Raw genomic sequence first — 12,473 nt, 5'->3', positions numbered from 1 at the left:
AGGCCTGTCTCAGGAAATGGGTTTTTGCTGGCTTCATGGGTACACAGCACGAGGGCACTGTGTGGCAAGTGCCTGGCTGCTAGCAGCTTTGCTGGGGCTTCAGGGAGTGAGAGAGGATTGAGGTGGTTGCTGGAGGGGAATGCCTTCACAGGACCAGCAGTCATTCTGCATTGAATCCTCTCTCCATTAATTTTTACATACTGCTTGGGGTAGGGTCAGACCCATTGTATTTTTACTATTAAGGGAAAAATTTGCATCAAGTATATTTCATCTAAATATTACCAGATCTTCTTTTATTAGCTTGGAAATAAGTTTCTGTTTAAACAAGTTTTTTCAATCTCTCCAGCCATGCTGGATTTAAACCTCTCTGATTAAGATTGGATAGAAACTGATGCGCAGATACTTTCTCATTGGCTTGCCTGTCTGCTTGTAACTTGGCCTTCCTCAGGCCACGTAGATTAGGTACTTTCCTTTCCAGTTGATCTCTTATTCCCACCACTCATAATTTCCATACGTGTGTGCATCCTATTCCTTCTGTGCACATCCTCTCATTCTCTGTTGTGACATCTTTGTTGTGTGTGTTCTCATGAAAAATGAAACTTAGCTTGTAGTAACTTAACATGAGAGATGTTTTCCTGTGCTTGAACTATAAACAAATGTTTCCTCATATCCCTCCAACACAGAGCACAAATATATGTTCTTGTTAAATTGGGGTAATAGGGCACATATGTTATGGAACTTTTGAACCTAACAGAAGATTCTTATCTTCTATCTACACATTAAAGTAAAATTGGCTTTATTCTCAGCCTCTAAACACCTGCAGCTCTTGTTGGATTTAAGGATATCCAGAGGGACCTGGACAGGCTGAAGAGGTGGGCCATGCAAACCTCATGAAGTTCAACAAGGCCAAGTGCAAGGTCCTGCACATGGGTCAGGGCAATCCCAAGCACAAATACAGGCTGGGCAATGAGTGGATTGAGAGCAGCCCTGCAGAGAAGGACTCAAGGGTATTTATTAGTGGATGGAAAACTGACCATGAGCCAGCAATGTGCACTCACAGCCCAGAAAGCCAACAGTATCCTGGGCTGCATCAAGAGAAGTGTGGCCAGCAGGTCAAGCGAGAGGATTCTCCCCCTCTACTCTGCTCTCGTGAGACCCCACTTGCAGTGCTGTGTCCAGCTCTGGGGTCCTCAGTACAAGATGGACATGGACCTGTTGGAGCAGGTCCAGAGGAGGGCCGCAATAATGATGAGGGGGCTGGAACACCTCTCCCATGAAGAAAGGCTGAGAGAACTGAGGTTGTTCAGCCTGGAGAAGAGAAGGCTCTGGGGAGACCTTATAGGGGCCTTCCAGTACTTAAAGGGCACCTACAGGAAAGATGGGGATTGACTCTTTTTCAGGGAGTGTAGGGATAGGATGAGGGGTAACGGTTTTAAACGGAAAGAGGGTAGATTTAGATTAGATATGGGAAGAAATTCTTTACTGTGATGGTGGCGAGGCACTGGAACAGGTAGTCTGGAGAACCTGTGGCTGCCCCCTCCCTGGAAGTGTTCAAGGCCAGGTTGGACGGGGCTTTGAGCAACCTGGTCTAGTGGAAGGTGTCCCTGTCCATGGCAGGGGAGTTAGAGCTAGATGATCTTTAAGGTCCCTTTCAACTCAAATCATTCTATGATTGATTCTATGATAAGCATCCTGGTTTGGAAACGTTGGTTTAAAACCATTTAGGGACCAACTACAACAGCCAAGATAGGGAAGGATGTGAAATTGTACGTCCATTACTTCATAATATGTAGTGAGTGGTGTAGCCTCTTTGCAGTCACCCATCCTGAAAAGTCCATGCTTGGGTTTCATTTGAATTTGAACTGAAAGCCAGCCCAGAGTCTAGGATCCATGCTTTTACAGATGCAGTGTATTTTCTGCCTATAGAATGTATTAAATTAAATGCTTGTAACAAGAGAGTATGCCTTATCTCTGACTAGCTTTTTCTCAAAAGATCACACAATAGCTTGGCAACTTGACAGGTATGTAAGATCTTGTCTAGAAAAACATTTCCTGAACTTGTGCAGGTGTTGGTTACTGCCTGTATGCTTCTCTTAGAAAAATAAAAACGCACCTATCCTTGATATTCTGATGAAGTGACTTCATAATATACCTTTTAACCCTTGTTTTTTCCAAATTGAAGACAGCTCTTGGGCAGGATATACTATGGCATCCAACACTGGCTTCAGCTCTATTTCCATGGAAGTCAACGAGAACACTCCCATCAGCTGTAATGTAAAGCAAACCTGTTATGAAAAGCTTTCTGGGAATGTCACAAAATGAGATGCTCATGTTGGGCATAGAGGGGAGAGAGGAAAAGCCAGTAATACATGTCTATCTGTAGTTAGAAATTAATCTTACCTGATTAAGAAATGCTAGACAAAATCTTAGGAAATCAGCTTATCTAGGCACTTGAAGCCTGAATCATATTAATACCAGGTTTTCTTTCTCCTTCAGCTATGGCACAATCCAAAGATTTTGGTGGGAAATGAAAGGTGCTTCACTCAAAACATTTTGAATTTGACTGAGGCAAAGAAGATGATTTCTACGCAGACATACACATTAGGTCTTTGTGGTCTGCTTGCTATTGTCATTCTAGCTTATGTGCTTCTCTGGTGCTTCAATAGAGAAAGTTGATTAGGCTAAACTTTAATATGCCAGTGAGATGCTTTCTTTCTTACATATTTTGCTGCAAATATAATGAGGTTTATTATGAGGTGTTCAATAGGAAACAGAAAAATTATTCTAATCATTGTATCCAAAGATAAAAATATTGAATAAGTAAAGGGCTTGTTAAAATATCTTGAACGTAAGCATTAAATTATGAAGAGGCAGAAAGATGAACTTTTGACACTCAAAAGAAATTAAATTTTTTTACCATATAAAAAGATTTAAGAGTTTCCTAATAAAATATTGCTCATTTTGGTTGTTTCTGGTTGCAAATTTTTGAAGCATTTGAAAAGAATTTAAATCCTAAACTCTGTTAAACTCATTTCCTCTATGTACTGTAAGAATGCATCACATCTTAGTCCCTACCAAAGTAACTGTCAGACCTCAGAGGATCTACTACCGTGAGACTGCTAAATTCACAGTGACTGGAGTGGTGTTGATGGGGGTTGTAGTTGTTTAGAAGGTCTACTTTTTTTTTTTTCCCTTGCTGATATATTTGATCTTTCACAGTTTATTTGGAGCAGCTTTAAATTTTCTCTGAAGTGGCTTACATGGATGGCCAACAAATGACTAAACCCTCATCGCATGTGAATCCTGTATCTTGTGAGTTGAGATAAGAGGGAAGAATGGGAATAAGACGGAAAGGAGCTTATCAAAGGAAGATCCCTATTAATGCTAATAGTCACATGCAAATCATGGTTCTTACTTCTCCCTCCTAATTCTCAAGACATGTTGGAGCAGCCAGCTATTTTGCACAGTGCTGTTACAGGTCCCTCTGCTCACCTGAAAACAGCTGGTTCTATACAACCATCTTGTCATCAACCAACATCTCCGGCACAATCGTCTTTGTGCGAGAGGTCTCAGCGCCAGAAGCATCAGCCGAGTTATTCAAGGTTCTGATGATATGTTCTGAATGCAAGAGAGCTGCCAATGTCTTGCTTTGAAGCATAAACTATGAGCTTCCTTATATACTTTTAATAAGCCTAAAATGCTTTGTGCTCAAGGACTTCCTAGCTGTAAAAGAAAGTCTCATGCTGAATTTGCATATATGTGCATTATTTTGACTAACGTGTGATTTTGGCCACAGCACTTTTTTGTTTCTTTCCCTTCATGAATATATTCAGAATTTGGGTTGTTTATTACATGTAAAGATAATTTTTTATCTCCAGACAGCATCTTACTGGGTATATAACAGGTTGAAACAATCTCCTCCTCTTTCAAGTGGAGATCAGCACTCTTATAATCTCAGATATGAGGTTCTGATGGTTTTAAGGGATTAGTAATGGGATATGGAGATTTTTCCCTGCAGCACGTTGGTTCATTTAGGGTGCTTTTCTCTATCAAATAAACAGGCTCTTTGGTGAGCTCCCTCAAGTTCATGTTCCGCAGGTGGCCCTGTTAGGAAAAACAGTCTAAGTTTACACTTTGGCAGACCATCTGGGGAGACTAAGGATCGAGTTAGTGAGGGGACTTGAATGCCTTGGTTTTTTGAGTTGTTTCACAGAGTACTTGAAAGAGACACCAAAACTTACTATTACATAGTATAAAGATGCTATTAGGGCCAATCTTGAAATCCAGCATTCTGTTACACCGGCTGGCATTCTGACACTTTCTGATAGAATAAAATGCATTTAAATCAGCATTTTGATATGAAATATGTAAGAATAACAGCCATCTTTTACGCAGTAAATTACTGGTGTCTGAGAAAGCAGAAACTTTGTCTTAGAGCTTGGATAATAACATGAGTGCAAGACCCAGTAAGATGTGCTTTGAGTGATGTTACTGCTGTCATGTTTGAATTTAGACTTGTGCACTTTTCTAGGTGATGGAATTTTACTGCCAGTCCTGCGAGACAGCCATGTGCCGGGAGTGTACAGAGGGAGAACATGCAGAGCATCCCACGGTTCCACTCAAGGATGTGGTGGAGCAACACAAGGCTTCCCTCCAAGTCCAGTTGGATGCTGTCAACAAAAGGTATGGAGACTCCACTGATTATTTTCTGTTTTCAGTTCTACCACTGCCTTCCTCTGTTACCTTGGGTAGATGTTTTAATGTGCCGGTGCCATGGACCTTTACCTAGAAAACAGGGATAGTGAGGCTAGCATAAGGAGAAGAAAATCCATTGAGTATAATGCACCGAGGGATTAGAGAAAAAAGCAAGATTCCTGTCTGTCTTTCACAAAACAGAGGCCATTAGAAATGCAAGTGTCCTCCAAAGAAGGGACATAAAATATTAAGGAGAAAAGTACTAGCCAGTCATGAATTTAATGATAAATAAATAATACTGGGTGCTTAAAAGACTAGTACAAACACCATGGTGGCAGAAAGGCTTAAAAAAAAAGAAAAAGTGGGGTAGATCTAGTTATATTCCTGAGCAGATACATTTGCATAAAGGACAGAGGATCCAAGGCCTCCTTGTTGGAAATGCCTGAAGTCTAACTGATATCCACAAGGAAAAGCCCTGGCTTAACCTTATTTTATGAGACCCAAATCCCTATGTGGTTATAAAAGGAATGAATTTACTTCTGGGAAATGACCGAGTTTAAAGACAGCCTGCTGATGAGATTGTTTCATCAAAAGATATCAGGGCAAGGGCCAATGTTTAATGACTTTTAAAACAGCAATCTTTGTAATTTAATCCCTCCCTCAGGCTTCCAGAGATCGACTCAGCACTTCATTTTATATCTGAAATCATACACCAGTTAACCAACCAAAAGGCTAGCATTGTAGATGACATTCATTCCACTTTTGATGAACTCCAGAAGACTTTAAATGTGCGAAAGAGTGTGCTGCTTATGGAACTGGAAGTGAATTACGGCCTTAAACACAAAGTAAGATGCATGTTTTGTTTCAATGAAAAGCTATTAATTTAATCAGCCAGTTTTTACAAATGATGCAAATTGTGTCTGAGATCCAGAGGAGAACTTTGTTTTCTGAAATCAAGTGCTGCAGATCCTTGCTTGTGGGTGTCCAGCCTTATAAATGGAATCTAGACCCTGTACAGGCAGGTAGCCCTTTGTGCATGGTGTGTGAGGATCTGAAGTGGCCAACATGCTAAGTGGGTATCTGCTTAAAGCCAGCATGCTGATGTGCAGATGACAATAAAAGAGTACCAAAGCAAAGTCTGAAATCCTTGGGCTGCAATCCTGTGAACCCCCCATGAAGATACAGACCAAACAATTTCTCCTGAAGAACTGAGCAAAGCATCTTCTTATTTTGCTTTAAAGCACTGTTTTCCTTTCAAATGCCTGGTAACATATTTCATGTTAGATGTCACTAGTTGGAACACATAAATACTGGAGGGACATCTCACTTCCTATCTGGATGATTGAATCTTGCATTTTTCCCCCTGTATTGCAGACTAAACTTCAGAGGAAGAAAATAGAAATCTGCCCTTTTACAAAGAGAAGCCTGTGGCCTGGAGGGCAGGGTTTTTGTTGAGGATTAGTAAGTCTAAATCAGGCAAATGGAAGAATTTAGTCCTTGTCTTCCTGGGCATCAGTTGTCTGTTTTATGTAAAAGAAAGATCTCTTCCCTCAAAGTAGCCTTTAAAAGAAAGTAGCATCAACAACTGGAGTTTCAAGAGTGCCTGATAATACCGGCATCTTTGGGCATTCTGTGTGATTACTGAGCAGTTTAAGCATCTCCAGATGTCTGAAGCAGAGGAATGCTGCATTCCTGGATCTGGAACAGGCTTGATCATTAGGAAGGTATTGAACTGCTGGGGCTGTGAAAATGGAGGAATTCTAACATGTGCACAAGATGTGTACTTTCAGGAACACAGAGAGCCCAAAACCCTTGGGGCACAGCATTTAGTCATCTCCAGAGCTAAGTAGCAGTTGAGGAGCTTTTAGCATCAAAAATTTGGACTTCGATCCCATATCCAAGATATGGATATCCAAGATGTCACAAAAACTTATTTTCTTAGCAAGCAAATATACTCAGGGTGTGTACAAAGTTCACACAGGATGTTAAATTATCTTATTGTTGTTTAAAGGGATTTACAATAGTTTAAAAACTATTTTGGGTGCTAGAGAATGAAATTCTTACAAAGCTACACATAAGCAGTAAGAGACATCTCCCCTGTTTGTATAACAAAGAATGATTGGAATTGGATTTTCCTTTTGAATGAATAGTAGTCCTGCAAATTTACTCAAGATCAAATATTCTATCATTTTGATTATGTACTTTGCAAAAATGAAAAAATAAAAGGGCTATGCTTTACTAAAAGAAAGTTGGCAATTCAGTTTCAGTTGTCCAATGGACTGAAAGATGCCCTGTGTAAAATACTCTAAACACATTTTAAATATTAGTTATGGTAGGATTAAATATTTTCCATCTTTGCAATGAAATAAAACTATATTGAGAAAATAATGGTTTTAAAATGTAGCTGCAAATTGTCTTCCTCTTCAGTTTGTGGTTTGTTATCCCAAGAATATGGGGTTTTGTCATCCTGGGACTTGATTAGCTATGTTATCTGTTTAACTACTTATGTTCTGGAATAAAGACCAGGCAGATTAGAAATGCCTTTTATTGAATCCTGAGAGGTTTATAGATGCCTAGAAAAATGGATAAATTGAAAATTCAGTGTAGTCCTGAAATTTGTTCATTCTGTTTTGCTTGCAAAAGATTCTGTGTGGTTATCTCTTACCCATATAAGCCTGGCTTTTCTCCTATGGGTGAAAAGCAGATACCTTTGTAAAATTCAGAAGAAAAATGCCCTTAAAATGCAGTGTCATTACGTGGTGTGTCTCAGCAAGGGAAGAGTATCTCATAGAAATAAATACACCCAGACTTTAAGTTTACTTTAAAATCAATTGAAATGTTTCAAAAATATTTACTTTACAGTGATTGTCAACAAAATAACTTCTCTCATCCACAGTAATGTCTATGTCCTATTTCTTCTCTGTAGGAAAAGCATACCACATGTGTGACTAGGTACTTTGGGTTGGGGTGAGTCTGTGGGGTAGCTGGAATGTTTGGGTTTTCCTGACTGTCATGAATTTCTCTGCTAGGTTGTTATAATTCAGGGAATTCAGGGATCCTTTTTCCAATTCACTGCAAAACTGGTTTAAAAAAAGTGTTAGCCTTGTTCCCGTCCCACACCTAACCATTTTGAGGTCAATGCTGTTTTAAGGATTTTAGACTGAGGGCCAGAACTAAGTCTATAATAAAAGCTCTTTCTCAGTCTTAAATATAGAGTAGCTACTTGCTGCCCACCAAAATTTCAGACTACTCAGCTCAACTTTTCCCAATACCCACAATCCATTCTTTATGTTTTGCTTTCCTGCCTGCTGAAACTGAGGAATCAACTTACCCGCTTCTTCTGGGGAGACTCTCCCTTTCTTCACTTATTTAAATTAGGAATCACACTTTTCCTTAGGATGGATGTACAGATCTTGAGAGTGCCTTCTTGTCTGTCTCCATAGAGGAGTAGCCCAAGGTTTCCCTTATCTCTGAAGAAATAGTTTGTTTCTTGCAGCTTCCCTTATTAATGGGACTGATGACTCCAAAACATCTCTATCTCTGTGCACACAGATCAGTTCCTGGAAACTACCTCATTAACTGTGACTGCTGAGAGTTAGATGGAGCAGGGTTCAAGCTTCTACTTTTTTCTTTTTTTAAAAAAATAAAAGTCAAGACAGACAGGTGGGGCAATAATTCAGTCTAGTGTGACAGTGGATCTGTGAAGTCTTGAAGACCCAAAACAGGGTACATTTTTTGTGTTGCAGCATGATACTTCAAGAACATGTAGGGGATCAGTGTGGTACTTTTTCTAAAATGACACTTTAAAATGAACTCTAAAATAAAGCACCATAAATTGGGTTTCTACAAAGGCCTTCAAATATAAAGCATGCTACATCTTGCTAGGATAGTTCTTGTAACATGATGCTAATCTGGTGTTTGATAATGCACGCAGGTCCTCCAGACACAGCTGGATACTTTACTTGAAGGACAAGAAAGCATTAAAAGTTGCAGCAACTTTACAGCGCAAGCCCTCAACCACGGCACTGAAACTGAAGTTCTGCTGGTGAAGAAGCAAATGAGTGACAAGCTGAATGAACTGGCTGAGCGGGACTTCCCATTGCAGCCCCGTGAAAATGATCAGTTGGACTTCATAGTGGAAACAGAAGGCCTGAAGAAATCCATTCACAATCTGGGTACTATTTTAACCACCAATGCTGTTGCCTCTGAAACAGTTGCCACAGGTGAGGGACTGAGGCAGACAGTGATCGGACAGCCCATGTCTGTTACCATCACAACTAAGGACAAAGATGGGGAGCTCTGTAAATCTGGAAACGCTTACCTCACTGCTGAACTGAGCACACCTGATGGGAGTGTAGCAGATGGAGAAATACTTGACAACAAAAATGGCACTTATGAATTTTTGTATACTGTTCAGAAAGAAGGGGATTTCACTTTATCACTGAGACTTTATGATCAACATATCAAGGGCAGCCCATTCAAACTTAAAGTGGTCAGATCAGCAGATGTGTCCCCTACCACTGAAGGGGTTAAGAGGCGTGTTAAATCTCCTGGCAGTGGTCATGTGAAGCAGAAAGCTGTGAAAAGACCTGCAAGCATGTACAGTACTGGCAAAAGAAAAGAGAATCCCATTGAAGATGATTTGATCTTCAGAGTAGGTAGGTGACTTGTCTGCTACCTATTGACATACTTAAAAATAGTTCAGGGAAACTGGATGAAAAAATCTAGAAGTTAAATTATTTTAAGGTTTAAGAGCTGTAAGTAGAGCAAGCTGGTAATACCTTTAGACCTCTTGACTTTTGTTCATACATAAATTTTAAAAGCACATACTTCAAAAATTCTGTTTGCAGCAAATATTTAATTGGAATTTGGGTTGCAAAATACATACATTTGATTTGAGATAACATATTTTACCACCTATTCTGTACTCCATTTGGCATCATAAAATGAAAATATATAAAATCAGTGCTTCAGAGTAGATTAAATTACTTCCTTAAAAAGTTGAATGGCAAGAAGGGAAGTAGGAGGACTCCTTTAAAACTATTGCCCTAAAGATTAATCTAATTAATTAACCTGGAACTATACATGCTAAATCCTGTGGTCATATACAGTTATTTCATTATGTCAGCATAGGACAAAATTATGATTTCCTTTATTGCTTTTTCCCCCAATATCTAAACATATTTGGTTCTTTATATAGTGTAATGTTATCTCTAAATCTGTGGAATTCTGATGCTTAGTAAAAATATAACATCTTGGTGTCATTTACTGTGGATTTTCTTTCAGGTCTTTTGATGTACTCTGGTTTTAAGCTATATAATAATAACTCATCATTTTAGAAGTCTGTACCATGGAGTATTGTATTTACGTGTCTACTTAAATAGAAAATACTTTTCACTTTGCACAACTAAAGAAAAAAACAAGTTAATTCTTAATATGTACAAGTCAGGATTTCAGCAGTATGTGTTACCAAGTTTGACAACCAGTTGGCAAGGTGTCTTTCTCCTTTGTAGCAGAGAATGGATGGTGGTTAATCCTGGAGGGTTTTTTAGTAATTCTATTGAAAATTCATCTGGATGCCATTTGTCATAGGTTAACCCTGTCCATCTGATTTCTCATCGGTCAGTATTTCTAAACGATTCCCGAAAGTACATGCAGTAACATAATGGTTTTATATCGGAGAATGTATTCAGCAAGCATGCTTTGCTTGCTGAATAGGACAGTACAATGTAAGCTTTGGATGAAGCCACTCGTAAAATGACCAGCCTTTCCCAGATGGCCAGTGCATTTCCTAGTAAGATGAATGACCCCATAAATATAACAACTTAAAGCATTTTTTACAGGGACAATGATACCCAGCTTTACTGTCACTAAGGCTAAATTTCATGGTGACTGCGGAGTCAAAAGTTAAAAATTATGTAGAATAATTCATACTGAAGTTGAGCCAGCCCTACTCGGCAGTGACCATGCTTTATCGTCCGAAGCCGGTAGACGCCCTGTGTTAAATTAGTACCCAGACATAGCCCTTCCTCTAGCAGAAGGGTGTTCTTGTGCACAAGCTATTGCTGTAGTCATCACTGGCAGAGCCCCTGTTAGTAATCCCCTGGGGAGAGAAGCCCTTGCACAGGGCAGAGTGATCAGCCTCAAGCTCCTGCTGGAATGGAAAGGGACCTGTGTCTCTTCCCAAATGCAGTTTCACTGCTGGTACTGGTAAAAGCAGCAGAGGGTATGTATAAATGTAGCCTAGATCTTTTTTGGGGCCTGTTTTTGAGGCAGGGTTAAACAAAACAGTTAAGCATAATGTCTGAATCCTATCTAGAAAGAAAACATCTCTCTCATCTCTTCTGGAACGGCTGTGACGTTGCATGCTAGACAGAGAAGGGGCTGGATTCAGGCAGAGCCTGTGGGTCTGTAGCATGTAGGAGCAGGATAGGAAAGCCTGCACAGGTACACTGTGCCTGTGAGTAAGAGGGGAGTTCTTACCCATTGTGGCTGACACCTTCACTGAATGCTAAGCCTCTTGTATATCAAGCATTAATTTGTCCTGGTGTGGAAATAGTAGATCTAAATACTTCGAGAAACAACCAACGATATGTCCTGAAATTATTTTTAAAATGTTAATATTCTTATTACAAAGCTTTTGGTATGGATTAAAGTGATTTCAGCTTGTAATTTCTGGTTCTCTATCCCTTGCTTCTACTGAGCAGTTTCTAGCCTGACTACCAAATAGTGGTATGACTCTGTTTGGGTTTTGCTGGTGGTGGTGTTTGATGGATTTTTTTTGGTAACTATTCTCTCCAACACACCATAAACTCTCTAAGTCTTAAATGTTTTCCAGAAATTGCAGTGCCCTTTCTTTCTGTTGCGATGCATTAATGATCATGTGCTTTATTTTGGAGTTCTGCCTCCTCCCCTTCTTCACCACTCTAACCCCCCAGAAAAAGAAGAGAGAATAATTAGAACAAGAGCTACATGTGTCTCAGAGCTTTTGCTTAATGAAACCTCTCAGAAGTGTCCACATTTGGGATATATGGATTGCTATTTTATTGAAAAACTGAGCTGAGAATAATACTTCGTCCTATTACATGTTCAGTTCTCAGCCACTCATTTCACAGAATGACCCTACATAGAGATGTCCCTCTGGGCTTCTGTGAGCTTATGTATGCATTGTCTGAAAGGTCTCTTAAGCCATTGCAGCTGTAATGCTCTAGCTTTTTACAGCCTTCCAAAATATGCAGAATTAATGAAGACAGGTAAAGCTTCTGACATTTTCACAGGGATTGCCTTCACAGATTGAAGAGTTCATTTAGTTCCAGTTTCAGCTCACTTCAAAAAGTTAAGGCTTGGTTCATTTGTTGATGAGGTAATGTAAAATAAAGTTTATCACTGTTTTCCAACATAACTGCATATCTGTTTTGAACCCATTGTTGAATTCCTCTGATAGCCCTGAACAAATCTGGATTTGTATTTTAAACTGGGCAAGATAAATTTTATGTTTGGCCTGCCAGAAGCTCATACAGCTGTGTTGGAGAACCATACTGTAGTATTCCTATGGGCATCCAAGTATACGGGGTATGCTTTTGTATATGTTCTGATATATGGGCTTTTATGCACAAGTGAATTGATCAGCTCATAGCAAGAGATTGTTCTTGTGCTAGTATTAAAAGAGATAGCATTAATACAACATTGGTACAGTTAAGTGCTTATGTTCATGGGGAATTCTCCATTGTACCTTTTGCCAATTGTGTGTTATTCATGGCTTTTAAAACGGCACGTGG

The 12,473-nt window shown here is 39.5% G+C and overlaps 1 protein-coding gene across 12 annotated transcripts in view; it reads left to right on the top strand.

The window, feature by feature from the left end:
* Positions 1-12,473, top strand: part of TRIM2 (tripartite motif containing 2) — a 122,619-nt gene that overhangs the window by 86,174 nt on the left and 23,972 nt on the right. For all 12 annotated transcript variants that reach the window (XM_074823000.1, XM_074822999.1, XM_074822995.1 and 9 more), the window contains 3 exons: positions 4,532-4,683; positions 5,360-5,540; positions 8,630-9,353. In XM_074823000.1, coding sequence (XP_074679101.1) covers positions 4,532-4,683; positions 5,360-5,540; positions 8,630-9,353 — 1,057 coding nt within the window. The remainder of the gene's footprint in view (positions 1-4,531; positions 4,684-5,359; positions 5,541-8,629; positions 9,354-12,473) is intronic.

Source organism: Strix aluco, chromosome 4, assembly GCF_031877795.1.
Source record: "Strix aluco isolate bStrAlu1 chromosome 4, bStrAlu1.hap1, whole genome shotgun sequence".
NCBI lineage: Eukaryota > Metazoa > Chordata > Aves > Strigiformes > Strigidae > Strix > Strix aluco.
The sequence above is the reverse complement of the archived record's forward strand: the minus strand, read 5'-3'. Positions and strand labels throughout refer to the sequence as shown.